The sequence below is a fragment of the Coregonus clupeaformis genome, chromosome 30, assembly GCF_020615455.1.
Source record: "Coregonus clupeaformis isolate EN_2021a chromosome 30, ASM2061545v1, whole genome shotgun sequence".
NCBI lineage: Eukaryota > Metazoa > Chordata > Actinopteri > Salmoniformes > Salmonidae > Coregonus > Coregonus clupeaformis.
In genome coordinates, this window is record NC_059221.1 from 41,800,887 (window position 1) to 41,820,800 (window position 19,914).

The window sequence follows — 19,914 nt, forward strand, 5'->3', positions numbered from 1 at the left end:
ACAGCAAGCAGGTATGATTTTTTCTTTAGATTTGAGCCCATTGCAAGAAGGCACCAGAGCCTGACGTGCTAATGGGGTTCCCACTAGATAACACAGCCACAAAGTCTGTGAAGAGCATAATGCACGTGCCCCATCTGCTTCTTATTTACATCATGATTGGTGGATTGTAGCAAAGATTATGGATATACTGACAAGATAGGTCTCTCTGCCCTAACAAAGGGAGTCGTTTATTTGAAGAATAATCCAATCAAACAAATCACTGCTAAGAATCCAATCTCTTTGAAAACAAATCTAATCTAATGTTATTTGTCACATACACGTGTTTAGCAGATGTTATTGCGGGTGTAGCGAAATGCTTGTGCTTCTCGCTCCGACAGTGCAGTAATGTCTAACAAGTAATATCTAACAATTTCACAACATATACCCAACACACACAAATCTAGTAAGGAATGGCATTTAAGAATATATACATATATGGACAAGCAATGACAGAACGGCATGGACTAAGATACAGTAGAATATTATAGAATAGAATACAGTATATACATGAGTAGTGCAAGATATGTAAACATTATTAAAGTGACTAGTGTTCCATTTCTTAAAGTGGCCAGTGATTTCAATAGCTAGCAGCAGCCTCTAATGTGCTAGTGTTGGCTACTTAACAGTCTGATGGCCTTGAGATAGAAGCAGTTTTTCATTCTTTCTGTCCCAGCTTTGATGCACCTGTACTGACCTCGCCTTCTGGATGATAGCGGAGTGAACAGGAAGTGGCTCGGGTGGTTGATGTCCTTGATGATCTTTTTGGCCTTGCTGTGACATCGGGTGCTGTAGGTGTCGTGGAGGGTGGGAAGTTTGCCCCCGGTAATGTGTTCGGCAGACCGCACCACCCTCTGGAGAGCCCTGTGGTTGCGGGCGGTGCAGGTGCCATACCAGGCGGTGATACAGCCCGACAGGATGCTCTCAATTGTGCATCTGTAAAAGTTTGTGAGGGTTTTAGGTGCCAAGCCAAATTTCTTCAGCCTCCTGAGGTTGAAGAGGCTCTGTTGCGCCTTCTTCACCACACTGTCTGCGTGGGTGGACCATCTCAGTTTGTCAGTGACATGTACGCCAAGGAACTTGAAGCTTTCCACCTTCTCCACTGCGGTCCCGTCGATGTGGATAGGGGGAGTGCACCCTCTGCTGTTTCCTGAAGTCCACGATTATCTCCTTTGTTTTGTTGACGTTGAGTGAGAGGTTATTTTCCTGGCACCACACTCCCAGATCCCTCACCTCCTCCCTGTAGGCGGTATCTCATCATTGTTGGTAATCAAGCCTACTACTGATGTGTCGTCTGCAAACTTGATGATTGAGTTGGAGGCGTGCTTGGCCACGCAGTCATGGGTGAACAGGGAGTACAGGAGGGGGCTATGTACGCACCCTTGTGGGGCCCCTGTGTTGAGGATCAGCGAAGTGGAGATGTTGTTTCCTACCTTCACCACCTGGGGGCAGCCCGTCAGGAAGCCCAGGACCCAGTTGCACAGGGCGGGGTTCAGACCCAGGGCCTCGAGCTTAATGGTGAGCTTGGAGGGTACTATGGTGTTGAATGCTGAGCTATAGTCAACGAACAGCATTCTTACATAGGTATTCCTCTTGTCCAGATGGGATAGGGCAGTGTGCAGTGTGATGGCGATTGCATCATCTGTGGATCTATTGGGCGGTAAGCAAATTGAAGTGGGTCTAGGGTGACAGGTAAGGTAGAGGTGATATGATCCTTGACTAGTCTCTCAAAGCACTTCATGATGACAGAGGTGAGTGCTACGGGGTGATAGTCATTTAGTTCAGTTACCTATGCGTTCTTGGGTACAGGAACAATGGTGGACATCTTGAAGCATGTGGGGACAGCAGACTGGGATAGGGAGAGATTGAATATGTCCGTAAACACACCAGCCAGCTGGTCTGCGCATGCTCTGAGGACGCGGCTAGGGATGCCGTCTGGGCCGGCAGCCTTGCGGGGGTTAACATGCTTAAATGTCTTAGTCACGTCAGCCACGGAGAAGGAGAGGCCACAGTCCTTGGTAGTGGGCCTCGTCGGTGGCAATGTGTAATCCTCAAAGCGGGCAAAGAAGGTGTTTAGCTTGTCTGGAAGTGAGACGTCGGTGTCGGCGACGTGACTGGTTTTCCTTTTGTAGTCTGTGATTGTCTGTAGACCCTGCCACATACGTCTCGTGTCTGAGCCATTGAATTGTGACTCCACTTTGTCTCTATACTGATGTTTTGCCAGTTTAATTGCCTTGTGGAGTGAGTAGATACACTGTTTGTATTCTGCCATATTCCCAGTCACCTTGCCATGGTAAAATGCGGTGGTTCGCACTTTCAGTTTTGGCGAATGCTGCCATCTATCCACGGTTTCTGGTTAGGGTAGGTTTTAATAGTCACAGTTGGCAAAACATCACCTATACACTTCCTGATACTCAGTCACCGTTTCAGTGTATTCGTCTAAATTATTTTTGGAAGCTACCCAGAACATATCCCAGTCCACGTGATAAAACAATCTTGAAGTGTGTATTCCGATTGGTCAGACCAGCGTTGAATAGTCCTTAGCATGAGAACTTCCTGTTTGAGTTTCTGCCTATAGGAAGGGAGGAGCAAAATGGAGTCGTGGTCAGATTTGCCGAAAGGAGGGCGGGGGAGGGCCTTATAACCATCCTGGAAGTTCGAATAGCAATGGTCAAGGATTTTAGCAGCGCGAGTACAACAGTCTATATGTTGATAGAACTTCGGCAGCCTAGTGGCAAACGTTAGCCAGCTTGAGCTAGCTAGGGAGCTAGCATGCTAGGGAGCTAGCATACCAGCTCGGTAGCACAGAGTTGATACTCCATATGATGTTGAGAAATAGTGCATTGTGGGTAGTTTAGAAGATATCCGGAAATAATTTAATATATATGTAATAACCCCAAAACATTACTATGTGGCGCAGTGGTCTAAGGCACTGCATCGCAGTGCTAACTGTGCCACTAGAGATCCTGGTTTGAATCCAGGCTCTGTCGCAGCCGGCCGCTACCGGGAGACTCATGGGCGGCGCACAATTGGCCCAGCGTCGTCCAGGGTAGGGGAGGGAATGGCCGGCAGGGATGTAGCTCAGTTGATAGAGCATGGCGTTTGCAACGCCAGGGTTGTGGGTTCGATTCCCACGGGGGGCCAGTATAAAAATATATGTATTCACTAAGGATAAGAGCGTCTGATAAATGACTAAAATGTTATAGGTAACCAGATCTTCACTACAACTAAGTTACTAAGTCTTTGACAACACTGTGTTGTTGTTACATTTGGTGAGTAAAAACTCATGCTTCCTACCCTTTAAAGAAGATGGCTTCTCATTATTGGCTCACACATAAACAGTTCAGAACCATGGAGACAGCAGCGCCGGGGTCAGGCAGTGGGGAAATTAATTATTTTAGGGAAATTAATTTAAGAAAGATACCAGCACAATAAAAGCCATAGCATCCAAAAAAACAAAATTTGATCATCTGGAAAAACCTCAACAAAGAGATTTATTTGACTATTTTGTATTTCTCTACAAGTCTATGTATGGTCCAGTCTGATGGTCGTGGCAGGTCGTGTTGTATGTATTTTGCGTATCACATGCCATCTAGAGCAGTTCCAGACTCTTTCTCCTACCCCCACCGAGGGCTGTCGCGTTTGACGACTCCCTCCCCCCGCTCCGCCGCAATTTCTCTTATCAACGAGCAAGCCAGCCAAGATGGATATTGTGAATCAGGTAGGGCTCTGAACATCTAGAAAAATAACTGATATCTACTCTGTTTGAATAGCAACTGTAACACCTTATGATGAATAGGCTACGCGTGAGTCGGTGAGGGGCGTTCCTAGATCATTATCTGGTATATTAGATTTGTCTGGTAAAACCGAGAAAAGCGCCGTTATGATGCTAACTGATATACAGCACATCCGTGATTCATGAGGGGATGGGATGGTTATGCATGTCTGTGTTAAATCAGGGAAAAATCTATTGTGTGATTATGCCGGTTCAATTATTAGAATACAACATATTTTCCCCAAAAACATTATATGATGACAAATACACCGATTCGTGGTCTATGAATGGTGATATGAGCTGTTTCTCCAATGATATACATGTACGCACAAATGTGGACCATATAAATTATGGAACGAAATACGTTTGTTTACCCGTGGGCCAAATATGTATTGGTTCATATGGGTGAAAAATACATATTTTTTTCTGCAATCCTGGAATTACACTATCTTCTTATAAAGCGGGCCTGGTGCAGGCTATGTTCAGCTGTCATTTCTGAGATTGCATTGTAAAATGGCAGCTCACTTTCATGCACTATATTAGTCGCGTTGCAGGGATAAAATCACTGGGGAAGCCAAGACAGAAAACAAAAGCCATATTATATTATTATTGTGTTGTGATAATTGCGTTGTTTGCTCTATAACCTGTTCGTTCATATGCCTTGACACCGTGATATATAGGCCTAAAGGCCGAGACAATAAGAAGACACAGTGGCAGAATAAATTCAACCACACCTTTGTTTTTAATCACAAAACTGTGAAGTCCTCGAAGCATATTGCATGTAACAAACAGTTACATGACCTACAGCATTGTCAAGCAAGTTAATGTTCATGACATTTTCAGACTACAACATTTTTTTAGAAAACAGGAGCTGCCTCCACTATTCCAGAACCATTTCAACGTCAACATTTCAACGTCATCAAATTACCTATGCTTATTCTAATACAGTGACAATTAAAAGATACCAAAAACTATTTATCCCAATCAAGGTAAGATAAATATTATGTGACTGTCCATGGTTCTGATTTCTGTGTGCGTGCGTGCGTTTGTGCAAGTAGAAAGAACATGTTGACTCACCCGACTTTTAGAGAAAAGCCATCCTCATCTCTTTCATGTTGATGAAACGGTCTATGACTGTCATACAGTACATACATTTTTTGTTGTACTAGCTACCTGGCTAAAATATTTGTTTGCTAGCCTAACTTCCTTTCATGGGCAACGTTAGCTAGTTAAAATTAGCCTTCTACATCTAACTACATATTGAACTTCCATCATCTCAGGCCAGGGGCACAATGTATGAATTTAAGGTTGGATCAGAATCACAGTTAGAATAATTGGGCAGCACCAAGAATTAAAGGAAAACTCCACCCAAAAACTATATTGTGGTATTTGTTTCATTAGTCCATTGTTGACATAGTCCCAAAATGTTTTCCTTGTCAGCAATCAAGTTTGCAAGATATGTAACTTTCAAAATACAGAAATCATCCTGTATGATGCATTTTAATTATATGATGTGGCGTTTTCCATCATATGATGCATCATATGATGCAAATGCATCATATCGAGATGATTTTTGTATGTTGAAAGTTACATCTCTTGAAAGTTTCTGGGTGGAATTTTCCTTTAAGTCAAACCACAAGTCCAAATTCCTATCTCCATCCATGGCTACTTTAGGGAAGAGCCCATTTTAGCTAGCTAGCTATTACGTATTGCTCTCAATGCGATGTGATAGGACTGAAGCCAAATTCAAACGGGCTTCCCTTGACACCTTCTTTTGGTGTGCCAGGACCATTCACAGAATGTGTTTGTGTGTGCGAGACTAGGAGATGGCTGGAACTAGTCCGTGGTGCAGGTTCTCTTGACAATCGTGTAGCATTCTTCAGGGGGCTTGACGGTTTTGATTGTGACTTCCTCTCCCTAGCGCCCGTACCTCAGTTGAGTCTTAGTTGCGGGACGCGTAGATGGTTTGGGTCGTTGGTCGGGTCGAATGTCTCCCGGCTCCTGTATTCTCTGTCACTGGTTATGGGAGTCTACTCGAAGAGAGAGGGCAACCAGGTTCTGTGGGTATCTTACATATGTGTTATTTCATAGTTTTGTTGTCTTCACTAATATTCTACAATGTAGAAAATAGTAAAAATAAAGACAAACCCTTGAATGAGTAGGTGTTCTAAAACTTTTGACCAGTAACAGTCATCAACCAGAAGAAGAGAACGTATGTAACAGTCATCAACCAGAAGAAGAGAACGTATGTGACAGTCATCAACCAGAAGAAGAGAACGCATGTGACAGTCATCAACCAGAAGAAGAGAACGCATGTGACAGTCATCAACCAGAAGAAGAGAACGCATGTGACAGTCATCAACCAGAAGGAGAACACGTATGTGACAGGCATCAACCAGAAGAAGAGAACGTATGTGACAGTCATCAACCAGAAGAAGAGAACGTATGTGACAGTCATCAACCAGAAGAAGAGAACGTATGTGACAGTCATCAACCAGAAGAAGAGAACGTATATGACAGTCATCAACCAGAAGAAGAGAACGTATGTGACAGTCATCAACCAGAAGAAGAGAACGTATGTGACAGTCATCAACCAGAAGAAGAGAACACATGTGACAGTCATCAACCAGAAGAAGAGAACGTATGTGACAGTCATCAACCAGAAGAAGAGAACGTATGTGACAGTCATCAACCAGAAGAAGAGAACGTATGTGACAGTCATCAACCAGAAGAAGAGAACGCATGTGACAGTCATCAACCAGAAGAAGAGAACGTATGTGACAGTTATCAACCAGAAGAAGAGAACGTATGTGACAGTCATCAACCAGAAGAAGAGAACGTATGTGACAGTCATCAACCAGAAGAAGAGAACGCATGTGACAGTCATCAACCAGAAGAAGAGAACGCATGTGACAGTCATCAACCAGAAGAAGAGAACGTATGTGACAGTCATCAACCAGAAGGAGAGAATGTATGTGAAAGTCATCAACCAGAAGAAGAGAACGTATGTGACAGTCATCAACCAGAAGAAGAGAACGTATGTGACAGTCATCAACCAGAAGAAGAGAACGTATGTGACAGTCATCAACCAGAAGAGAACGTATGTGAAAGTCATCAACCAGAAGAAGAGAACGTATGTGACAGTCATCAACCAGAAGAAGAGAACGTATGTGACAGTCATCAACCAGAAGAAGAGAACGTATGTGACAGTCATCAACCAGAAGAAGAGAACGCATGTGACAGTCATCAACCAGAAGAAGAGAACGTATGTGACAGTCATCAACCAGAAGAAGAGAATGTATGTGACAGTCATCAACCAGAAGAAGAGAACGTATGTGACAGTCATCAACCAGAAGAAGAGAATGTATGTGACAGTCATCAACCAGAAGAAGAGAACGTATGTGACAGTCATCAACCAGAAGAAGAGAACGCATGTGACAGTCATCAACCAGAAGAAGAGAACGCATGTGTGCACATGTTTTCCAGAAGGGTTCCACGCGTGTGAGGAAGTAGTCTATAGCAACTCTGGTTGCCCTGTCTACCGACGTGTTTCTTGGGTCCAGGAAGCTGGTGTCCCCTTGTACCACCTGTCTCCACTCTCCTGGAAGCAGGTCCCCAGTGGGTGTGGAGTGGTCAACAAATGTGGGGTGTATGTACGGTCGTGACGTGACTTACTTTAATGTATTTATCGAATCACCTAACTATGTTTAATTGTCACTCGATTAAATGAATCATGTAACAATTAACTCATTAGGAATTTGGGGCACCACGGAATAAGTTGTTTAACGAGTTACCATCTCCCGAATAAAAACTCTTAGAAGATATATACACTGCCATTCAAAAGTTTGGGGTCACTTATACATTTCCTTGTTTTCCATGAAAACATACTTGAAATTAGTTTGAATAGGAAATATAGCAAAATGAATACGAAATGTAGTCATTGACAAGGTTAGAAATAATGATTTGTAATTGAAATAATAATTGTGTCCTTCAAACTTTGCTTTCGTCAAAGAATCCTCCATTTGCAGCAATTACAGCCTTGCAGACCTTTGGCATTGTAGTTGTCAATTTGTTGAGGTAATCTGAAGAGATTTCACCCCATGGTTCCTGAAGCACCTCCCACAAGTTGGATTGGCTTGATGGGCACTTCTTAAGCTGCTCCCACAACAGCTCAATAGGGTAAAGATCAGGTGACTGTGCTGGCCACTCCATTATAGACAGAATACCAGCTGACTGCTTCTTCCTTAAATAGTTATTGCATAGTTTGGGGCTGTGCTTTGGATCATTGTCCTGTTGTAGGAGGAAATTGGCTCCAATCAAGCGCCGTCCACAGATTATGGCATGGCGTTGCTAAATGGAGTGATAGCCTTCCTTCTTCAAGATCCCTTTTACTCTGTAAAAATCTCCCACTTTACCACCACCAAAGCACCCCCAGACCATCACATTGCCTCCACCATGCTTGACAGATGGCATCAAGCACTCCTCCAGCATCTTTTCATTTGGTCTGCGTCTCACAAATGTTCTTCTTTGTGATCCGAACACCTCAAATTTCGTTTTGTCTGTCCATAACACTTTTTTCCAATCTTCCTCTGTCCAGTGTCTGTTCTTTTGCCCAGACACTGGACACTGTATTTGTCCTCTTGCTCAGTTGTGCACCGGGGCCTCCCACTCCTCTTTCTATTCTGGTTAGAGTCAGTTTGCGCTGTTCTGTGAAGGGAGTAGTACACAGCGTTGAATGAGATCTTCAGTTTCTTGGCAATTTCTTGCATGGAATAGCCTTCATTTCTCAGAACAAGAATAGACTGACGAGTTTCAGAATAAAGTTATTTGTTTCTGGCCATTTTGAGCCTGTAATCGAACCCACAATTGCTGATGCTCCAGATACTCAACTAGTCTCAAGAAGGCCAGTTTTATTGCTTCTTTAATCAGCACAACAGTTTCCAGCTGTGCTAACATAATTGCAAAAGGGTTTTCTAATAATCAATTAGCCTTTTAAAATGATAAACTTGGATTATCAAACACAACGTGCCATTGGAACACAGGACTGATGGTTGCTGATAATGGGCCTCTATACGCCTATGTAGATATTCCATAAAAAATCAGCCGATAGCCATTTACAACATTAACAATGTCTACACATAGGTCCCGTGTAGCTCAGTTGGTAGAGCGTGGTGCTTGCAACGCCAGGGTTGTGGGTTTGATTCCCACGGGGGGCCAGTATAAAAAAATAATGTATGCACTCCCTAACAATAAGTCGCTCTGGATAAGAGCGTCTGCTAAATTACTGAAATGTACACTGTTTTTCTGATTGATTTGATGTTATTTTAATGACAAAAGGATTAAATGTCAGGAATTGTGAAAAACTGAGTTTAAATGTATTTGGCCAAGGTGTATGTAGACTTCCGACTTCAACTGTATTTACGTGTAGCTGTCCTCGATAGTTGAGTTGATGAATTAGGACTCTGGTTTGCCCACCAGAGATCCCCAATGTCCTTGGTAGAGTTTCTGGTTGTAGTTGTGGTTAGAATGGATACTTCAGATGTACCAGCGGTTGTCTGAGAGGGATTGTCCTCTCCTCTCTCGTGTCTTTTTAGTGAAAGTTCTCTAGACGACTATCCATGCCAGCTGCAGACTGAGATGATAAGGTCTAGTGCATTGTCTCCTTCTTCACCTCGTGTAGAGGTTGAGAGTTTCAGAGTTTCTCCATTTCAAACGTGTGGACTAACGTCTCACGTTGTCTGGTCTTTCTGGTCTAACCATTTTGTAACATGTAGCTTCAGCTTCACGCTTCTTGGTCTTGTAGAAATTCAACCATTTGCAACATTCGGCGTATACCGTCTTCCTTTGGTAATGGAGCTCTAGTTTTAAACCAATTTAGTAACGTTTAGCTCACGCTTCACGTCTGCTGGTCTTGTAGAGTGTCAACCATTTTAAAGCCGTGGGGCTTCCTGGTCTGAGGTGAATTTCGTCACGAGGCTTTTTATGCACTCGGGGTAAAACGGGCGTTCCATCATGTTTGTGGTCATCTGGGCGTGTCCACTGACTGAGAACAAATCAATATGGAAAACAATCATCTCATCTAGAATGCTACAATCACATTGTTATCTTCACTAAAGTATTATTATACTTAATCATTCATTTTCTACAACAATTAGATGCAAACCTCATAACTGGGAAGTGTTCCCCCCAGAGATACAGTTATGTTGTTCCACCGTCTTTATTGACATCACAACATAGTAACGAATTTGACATGATTGTTCTTTAAGTCCCCACCAACCATTTCCTACATTCTTTTAAGTAGGAATATTGTTTCATTATCCACTTTTGGATGTTGGAGTCTTGGTGGGAAGACTTTGTTTGTCACACAGGGAAATTCCCTCTCCCAGTACTGCATTGCACGGAACAGAATGTTTCTGCAAGGAATTTACGACCAGTCATAAAACTGGCCCCCAGGAAAGGGTGTGTTCAAACCTTTGCCTAGCCGGCATCTTTGATCCTCAGTCCATGAGGGCAAGTCATAACAGTACTGTGTTGATTAATCTGTGCTGTCAGTGTCTGTGTCTGTGCTGTCAGTGTCTGTGTTGTCAGTGTCTGTGCTGTCAGTGTCTGTGTCTGTGCTGTCAGTGTCTGTGCTGTCAGTGTCTGTGCTGTCAGTGTCTTTGTTGTTAGTATCTGTGGTGTCAGTGTCTGTGTTGTCAGTGTCTGTGCTGTCAGTGTCTGTGTCTGTGCTGTCAGTGTCTGTGCTGTCAGTGTCTGTGCTGTCTGTGTCTTTGTTGTCAGTGTCTGTGTTGTCAGTGTCTGTGCTGTCAGTGCCTTTGTTGTCAGTGTCTGTGTTGTCAGTGTCTGTGTTGTCAGTGTCTGTGTTGTCAGTGTCTGTGTTGTCAGTGTCTGTGCTGTCAGTGTCTGTGCTGTCAGTGTCTGTGCTGTCTGTGTCTGTGTTGTCTGTGTCTGTGCTGTCAGTGTCTGTGCTGTCAGTGGCTGTGCTGTCAGTGTCCGTGTCTGTGTTGTCCGTGTCTGTGTTGTCAGTGCCTTTGTTGTCAGTGTCTGTGTTGTCAGTGTCTGTGTTGTCAGTGTCTGTGTTGTCAGTGTCTGTGTTGTCAGTGTCTGTGCTGTCAGTGTCTGTGCTGTCAGTGTCTGTGCTGTCTGTGTCTGTGTTGTCTGTGTCTGTGCTGTCAGTGTCTGTGCTGTCAGTGGCTGTGCTGTCAGTGTCCGTGTCTGTGTTGTCCGTGTCTGTGTTGTCAGTGTCTGTGTTGTCAGTGTCTGTGTTGTCAGTGTCTGCGTTGTCAGTGTCTGTGTTGTCAGTGTCTGTGTTGTCAGTGTCTGTGCTGTCAGTGTCTGTGCTGTCAGTGTCTGTGGTGTAAAGGTTGAGGGCCACGCAGTCCTTCACAATGGTCTCATCTTTCTCTGGGGGCCTCAACCTCAAGGGCTCGTACCAGGATCCTCCATCTTGCAGCAAGGATCCTAAAGCAGTTCTCTGAAAGTCTTCTGGCTCTTGAGTGGTCGTAGTTGTAGATGTTCTTGGCGTCATCAAGGCCAGAAGAACCTTTGAATAAAATAAGTGTTTCCATTAGTATTGAACAGGAACATGAAGGCTAATGTGTACTGTAACATCTGTGTAGCTTATGCTATGGACGTAGGCCCCCGTCCTCTTGTTGGGATGCCAGATCACTTTTATGTGAGGCATATCATTACAACGTCTAAATTGGTATCATTCTTTCACATCATATGTACACTGCTCAAAAAAATAAAGGGAACACTTAAACAACACAATGTAACTCCAAGTCAATCACACTTCTGTGAAATCAAACTGTCCACTTAGGAAGCAACACTGATTGACAATAAATGTCACATGCTGTTGTTCAAATGGAATAGACAACACGTGGAAATTATAGGCAATTAGCAAGACACCCCCAATAAAGGACTGGTTTTGCAGGTGGTGATCACAGACCACTTCTCAGTTCCTATGCTTCCTGGCTGATGTTTTGGTCACTTTTGAATGCTGGCGGTGCTTTCACTCTAGTGGTAGCATGAGACGGAGTCTACAACCCACACAAGTGGCTCAGGTAGTGCAGCTCATCCAGGATGGCACATCAATGCGAGCTGTGGGAAGAAGGTTTGCTGTGTCTGTCAGCGTAGTGTCCAGAGCATGGAGGCGCTACCAGGAGACAGGCCAGTACATCAGGAGACGTGAAGGAGGCCGTAGGAGGGCAACAACCCAGCAGCAGGACCGCTACCTCCGCCTTTGTGCAAGGAGGAGCAGGAGGAGCACTGCCAGAGCCCTGCAAAATGACCTCCAGCAGGCCACAAATGTGCATGTGTCTGCTCAAACGGTCAGAAACAGACTCCATGAGGGTGGTATGAGGGCCCGATGTCCACAGGTGGGGGTTGTGCTTACAGCCCAACACCGTGCAGGACGTTTGGCATTTGCCAGAGAACACCAAGATTGGCAAATTCACCACTGGCGCCCTGTGCTTTTCACAGATGAAAGCAGGTTCACACTGAGCACATGTGACAGACGTGACAGAGTTTGGAGACGCCGTGGAGAACGTTCTGCTGCCTGCAACATCCTCCAGCATGACCGGTTTGGCTGTGGGTCAGTCATGGTGTGGGGTGGCATTTCTTTGGGGGGCCGCACAGCCCTCCATGTGCTCGCCAGAGGTAGCCTGACTGCCATTAGGTACCAAGATGAGATCCTCAGACCCCTTGTGAGACCATATGCTGGTGCGGTTGGCCCTGGGTTCCTCCTAATGCAAGACAATGCTAGACCTCATGTGGCTGGAGTGTGTCAGCAGTTCCTGCAAGAGGAAGGCATTGATGCTATGGACTGGCCCGCCCGTTCCCCAGACCTGAATCAAATTGAGCACATCTGGGACATCATGTCTCGCTCCATCCACCAACGCCACGTTGCACCACAGACTGTCCAGGAGTTTGCGGATGCTTTAGTCCAGGACTGGGAGGAGATCCCTCAGGAAATCATCCGCCACCTCATCAGGAGCATGCCCAGGCGTTGTAGGGAGGTCATACAGGCACGTGGAGGCCACACACACTACTGAGCCTCATTTTGACTTGTTTTAAGGACATTACATCAAAGTAGGATCAGCCTGTAGTGTGGTTTTCCACTTTAATTTTGAGGGTGACTCCAAATCCAGACCTCCATGGGTTGATACATTTGATTTCCATTGAAAATTTTTGTGTGATTTTGTTGTCAGCACATTCAACTATGTAAAGAAAAAAAGTATTTAATAAGATTATTTCATTCATTCAGATCTAGGATGTGTTATTTTAGTGTTCCCTTTATTTTTTTGAGCAGTGTATAAAAAGTAGTGTCGTAAAACATGGAACACCAGACTAGACTGACCTGTAGCGTTCATAACAACAGATCCGGAAGTTCAAACGTCGTCGCTAGCTAGTCAAACAAAAAGAGTGCCTCGCAAGCTACTCCCCAAGCCCCCTAATGGACATACACCACACAAGGCGGACTAAAAGAGTCCCGCTGACCCCCTAAAAACGAGAGTGAAGCCTCGTAGCTGCCTTAAGGGACTGTCTCGTTTTCCAATTGTTTATTTTAGTAGTGTGAATCATTTCTGTTCACACCGCGGTGAAGAGCGAAATCATTTAAGAAATGAATTCGAGTCTCTCACTTATCACCTGTGGAAGGCGGGGCTTTCCAGCGAGGCGCGGATTTCATTGGCATTGTCAGGGGTCATTGTAGATCCTCCGACGGAAGGTGCTAGAGTGCGACTACCCCATAGTACCGAAGTTGACTGACTGAAAGGGAACGCACCTTTTACCGGCCCGTCTCTGCTAACGGCAGGCCATTACACCGTGCGCGTTCACACCTCTGTCCTCAAATATTTACACATCATGTTTTTTTATAGCCAATATGTGGACGTGGTTGTATCCTGCCATATTTAAAATCCACTTACGCAAATATCTGGTTGTTATGTCGTCGTCTAATTTTTTTATAGGTGCTACGTTATTCATACTGCAGCCTCCTCCCTGCGTATATATGTCTAACTTTAAGTCTACTATGGAGAATTATATCAGTGTAAGACTCTGGGCGGATGATGGTGAAAAAAATGAATGTATTAGAATGCAATATAGCCCCCATCTCCAATCTGACACTCTGACCGGTTGCTAATAGGTTGCAATGATAATAGACATTTCATTAGTACCATGTCTTTACTGTGGACGAGGATATGGGTGATTATATCATCTCAGGAAAATAATCATTACGATGGTGAATAAATCTTCAGAGGAAAACAATGATTACCTGTGTGTGAAAACCAGTGTGTTTTATGTAGGATATACCATATATATACAGTGCCTGTAGAAACACCAGAGTCAAATGGCCTATAAAGATCTACTGTATACAGTGCATTCGGAAAGTATTCAGACCCCTTTTCCTTTTTTCACTATTTGTTACGTTACAACCTTGTTCTAAAATGGGTTAAATAAAACGTTTTCCTCATCAATCTACACACAATACCCCATAATGACAAAGAAAAAACAGGTTTTTAGAAATGTTTGCAAATTAATAAAAAATAAAAAAACAGAAATACAGTACCTTATTTACATAATTATTCAGACCCTTTGCTATGAGACTTGAAATTGAGACTCAGGTGCATCCTGTTTCCATTGATCGTCCTTGAGATGTTTCTACAACTTGATTGTAGTCCACCTGTGGTAAATTCAATTGACTGGACATGATTTGGAAAGGCACACACCTGTCCATTTAAGGTCCCACAGTTGACAGTGCATGTCAGAGCAAAAACCAAGCCATGAGGTCGAAGGAATTGTCCGTAGATCTCAGAGACAGGATTTTGACGAGTCACAGATCTGGGGAAGGGTACCAAAACATTTCTGCAGCATTGAAGGTCCCCAAGAACAGTGGCCTCCATCATTCTTAAAATGGAAGAAGTTTGGAACCACCAAGACTCTTCCTAGAGCTTGCCGCCCGGATAAACTGAGCAATCGGGGGAGAAGGGCCTTGGTCAGGGAGGTGACCAAGAACCCGATGGTCACTCTGACAGAGCTCCAGAGTACCTCTGTGGAGATGGGAGAACCTTCCAGAAGGACAACCATCTCTGCAGCACTCCACCAATCAGGCCTTTATGGTAGAGTGGCCAGACGGAAGCCACTCCTCAGTAAAAGGCACATGACAGCCGACTTGGAGTTTGCTAAAAGGCACGTAAAGGACTCTCCGACCATGAGAAACAAGATTCTCTGGCCTGGAACTCTTTGGCCTGAATGCCAAGTGTCACGTCTAGAGGAAACCTGGTACCATCCCTACGGTGAAGCATGGTGGTGGCAGCATCATGCTGTGGGGATGTTTTTCAGCAGCAGGGACTGGGAGACTAGTCAGGATCGAGGTAAAGATGAACGGAGCAAAGTACAGAAAGATCCTTGATGAAAACCTGCTGCAGAGCACTCAGGTCCTCAGACTGGGGTGAAGGTTCACCTTCCAACAGGACAACAACCCTAAGCACACAGCCAAGACAATGCAGGAGTGGCTTCGGGACAAGTCTCTGAATGTCCTTGAGTGGCCCAGCCAGAGCCCGGACTTGAACCCGATCGAACATCTCTGGAGAGACCTGAAAATAGCTGAGCAGCAACGCTCCCCATCCAACCTGACAGAGCATGAGAGGATCTGCAGAGAAGAATGGGAGAAACTCCCTAAATACAGGTGTGCCAAGCTTGTTGCGTCATACCCAGGAAGACTTGAGGCTGTAATCGCTGCCAAAGGTGCTTCAACAAAGTAATGAGTAAAGGGTCTGAATATTTATGTAAATTGAATATTTCAGTTTTTAATACATTTGCAAAAATTTCTAAAAACCTATTTTTGCTTTGTCATTATAGGGTATTGTGTGTAGATTGATGAGGGGGAAAAAACAATTTGATCCATTTTAGAATAAGGCTGTGACGTAACAAAATGTGGAAAAAGTCAAGGGGTCTGAATACTTTCCGAATACACTGTAGATTGTGTATGTGTGCAATTCAGAGGGTGAATGGGCAAGAGAAAATATTTAAGCGCCTTTTGAACGGGGTATGGTAGTAGGTGCAAGGGGCAACAGTTTGTGTCATGAACTGAAACGCTGCTGGGTTTTTCACGCTCAACGGTTTCCGCTGTGTGTCAAGAATGGCCCAAAGGACATCCAGCCAACTCTGGGAAGCATTGGAGTCAACACGTAGAGTCCCTGCCCTGATGAATTGAGGCTGTTCTGAGGGCAAAAGGAGGTGCAATTCAATATTCGGGCTCTGGTCAAAAGTAATGTAACCTGACAGAGCTTGAGAGGATCTGCAGAGAAGAATGGGAGTAACTCCCCAAATACAGGTGTGCCAAGCTTGTAGCATCATACCCAACAAGACCCAAGGCTGTAATCGCTGCCAAAGGTGCTTCAACATACTACTGAATAAAGGGTCTGAATACAGTGGTTTGTGAAAGTATTCACCCCCCTTGGCATTTTACCTATTTTGTTGCCTTACAACCTGGAATTAAAATGGATTTTTTGGGGGTTTGTATCATTGATTTACACAACATACCTACCACTTTGAAGATACAAAATATTTTTTATTGTGAAACAAACAAGAAATAAGACAAAAAAAAACAGAAAACTTGAGCGTCCCCCCAAAGTCAATAATTTGTAGAGCCACCTTTTGCAGCAGTTACAGCTGCAAGTCTCTTGGGGTATGTCTCTATAAGCTTGGCACATCTAGCCACTGGGATTTTTTCCAAAGCTTCAAGGCAAAACTGCTCCAGCTCCTTCAAGTTGGATGGGTTCCGCTGGTGTACAGCAACCTTTAGTCATACCACAGATTCTCAATTCGATTGAGGTCTGGTCTTTGACTAGGCCATTCAAAGACATTTAAATGTTTCCCCTTAAACCACTCGAGTGTTGCTTTAGCAGTATGCTTAGGGTCATTGTCCTGCTGGAAGGTAAACCTCCGTCCCAGTCTCAAATCTCTGGAAGACTGAAACAGGTTTCCCTCAAGAATTTCCCTGTATTTAGCACCATTCATCATTCCTTCAATTCTGACCAGTTTCCCAGTCCCTGTCGATGAAAAACATCCCCACAGCATGATGCTGCCACCAACATGCTTCACTGTGGGGATGGTGTTCTCGGGGTGATGAGAGGTGTTGGGTTTGCGCCAGACATAGCGTTTTCCTTGATGGCCAAAAAGCTCAATTTTAGTCTCATCTGACCAGAGTACCTTCTTCCATATGTTTGGGGAGTCTCCCACATGCCTTTTGGTGAACACCAAACGTGTTTGCTTATTTTTTTCTTTAAGCAATGGATTTTTTCTGGCCACTCTTCCGTAAAGCCCAGCTCTGTGGAGTGTACGGCTTAAGGTGGTCCTATGGACAGATACTCCAATCTCTGCTGTGGAGCTTTGCAGCTCCTTCAGTGTTATCTTTGGTCTCTTTGTTGCCTCTCTGATTAATGCCCTCCTTGCCTGGTCCGTGAGTTTTGGTGGGCAGCCCTCTCTTAGCAGGTTTGTTGTGGTGCCATATTCTTTCCATTTTTTTTATAATGGATTTAATGGTGCTCCGTGGGATGTTCAAAGTTTCAGATATTTTTTCATAACCCAACCCTGATCTGTGCTCCTCCACAACTTTGTCCCTGGCCTGTTTGGAGAGCTCCTTGGTCTTCATGGTGCCGCTTGCTTGGTGGTGCCCCTTGCTTAGTGGTGTTGCAGACTCTGGGGCCTTTCAGAACAGGTGTATATATACTGAGATCATGTGACACTTAGATTGCACACAGGTGGACTTTATTTAACTAATTATGTGACTTCTGAAGGTAATTGGTTGCACCAGATCTTATTTAGGGGCTTCATAGCAAAGGGGGTGAATACATATGCACACACAACTTTTCCGTTATTTTTCTTTTTTGAATTTTTTGAAACAAGTTATTTTTTTCATTTCACTTCACCAATTTGGACTATTTTGTGTATGTCCATTACATGAAATCCAAATGAAAATCCATTTAAATTACAGGTTGTAATGCAACAAAATAGGAAAAACGCCAAGGGGGATGAATACTTTTGCAAGGCACTGTACGTATGTAAATGTCACTTTTCGGTTTTTTATTTTTAATAAATTTGCTAAAATGTCTAAAGCCCTGTGTTTGCTTTGTCATTATGGGGTATTGTGTGGAGATTGATGAGAAAAAAAATCAATTTAATCACTTGTAGAATAAGGCTGTAACGTATCAATATGTGGAAAAAGTAATGGGGTCTAAATACTTTCCGAATGCACTGTATATACAGTGGGGGAAAAAAGTATTTAGTCAGCCACCAATTGTGCAAGGTCTCCCACTTAAAAAGATGAGAGAGGCCTGTAATTTTCATCATAGGTACACATCAACTATGACAGACAAATTGAGATTTTTTTTCTCCAGAAAATCACATTGTAGGATTTTTAATGAATTTATTTGCAAATTATGGTGGAAAATAAGTATTTGGTCACCTACAAACAAGCAAGATTTCTGGCTCTCACAGACCTGTAACTTCTTCTTTAAGAGGCTCCTCTGTCCTCCACTCGTTACCTGTATTAATGGCACCTGTTTGAACTTGTTATCAGTATAAAAGACACCTGTCCACAACCTCAAACAGTCACACTCCAAACTCCACTATGGCCAAGACCAAAGAGCTGTCAAAGGACACCAGAAACAAAATTGTAGACCTGCACCAGGCTGGGAAGACTGAATCTGCAATAGGTAAGCAGCTTGGTTTGAAGAAATCAACTGTGGGAGCAATTATTAGGAAATGGAAGACATACAAGACCACTGATAATCTCCCTCGATCTGGGGCTCCACGCAAGATCACACCCCGTGGGGTCAAAATGATCACAACAATGGTGAGCAAAAATCCCAGAATCACACGGGGGGACCTAGTGAATGACCTGCAGAGAGCTGGGACCAAAGTAACAAAGCCTACCATCAGTAACACACTACGCCGCCAGGGACTCAAATCCTGCAGTGCCAGACGTGTCCCCCTGCTTAAGCCAGTACATGTCCAGGCCCGTCTGAAGTTTGCTAGAGTGCATTTGGATGATCCAGAAGAGGATTGGGAGAATGTCATATGGTCAGATGAAACCAAAATAGAACTTTTTGGTAAAAACTCAACTCGTCGTGTTTGGAGGACAAAGAATGCTGAGTTGCATCCAAAGAACACCATACCTACTGTGAAGCATGGGGGTGGAAACATCATGCTTTGGGGCTGTTTTTCTGCAAAGGGACCAGGACGACTGATCCGTGTAAAGGAAAGAATGAATGGGGCCATGTATCGTGAGATTTTGAGTGAAAACCTCCTTCCATCAGCAAGGGCATTGAAGATGAAAGGTGGCTGGGTCTTTCAGCATGACAATGATCCCAAACACACCGCCCGGGCAACGAAGGTGTGGCTTCGTAAGAAGCATTTCAAGGTCCTGGAGTGGCCTAGCCAGTCTCCAGATCTCAACCCCATAGAAAATCTTTGGAGGGAGTTGAAAGTCCGTGTTGCCCAGCGACAGCCCCAAAACATCACTGCTCTAGAGGAGATCTGCATGGAGGAATGGGCCAAAATACCAGCAACAGTGTGTGAAAACCTTGTGAATAAATTGGTCATTTAGCAGATAATCTTATCCAGAGCGACTTACAGGAGCAATTAGGGTTAAGTGCCTTGCTCAAGGGCACATCAACAGATTTTTCACCTAGTCGGCTCGGGGATTAGAACCAGCGACCTTTCGGTTACTGGTACAACGCTCTTAACCACTAAGCTACCTGCCGCCCCACTGGCATTGCCAACAAAGGGTATATAACAAATTATTGAGAAACTTTTGTTATTGACCAAATACTTATTTTCCACCATAATTTGCAAATAAATGCATTAAAAATCCTACAATGTGATTTTCTGGATTTTCTTTTCTCATTTTGTCTGTCATAGTTGACGTGTACCTATGATGAAAATTACAGGCCTCTCTCATCTTTTTAAGTGGGAGAACTTGCACAATTGGTGGCTGACTAAATACTTTTTTTTCCCCCACTGTAAATATATACATATAATAATAATAATTTGGTTGGTTCTTATATTTGTCCTGTTTCACACATGTACAAGTACGTATG

The 19,914-nt window shown here is 44.0% G+C and overlaps 1 protein-coding gene across 1 annotated transcript in view; it reads left to right on the top strand.

The window, feature by feature from the left end:
• The first annotated feature begins 3,649 nt into the window (after positions 1–3,649).
• LOC121546174 (synaptophysin-like) overlaps positions 3,650–19,914 on the top strand; it is a 32,872-nt gene continuing 16,607 nt past the window's right edge. The window contains exon 1 of the mRNA XM_041857235.1: positions 3,650–3,757. Coding sequence (XP_041713169.1) covers positions 3,740–3,757 — 18 coding nt within the window. The 5' untranslated portion in view covers positions 3,650–3,739. The remainder of the gene's footprint in view (positions 3,758–19,914) is intronic.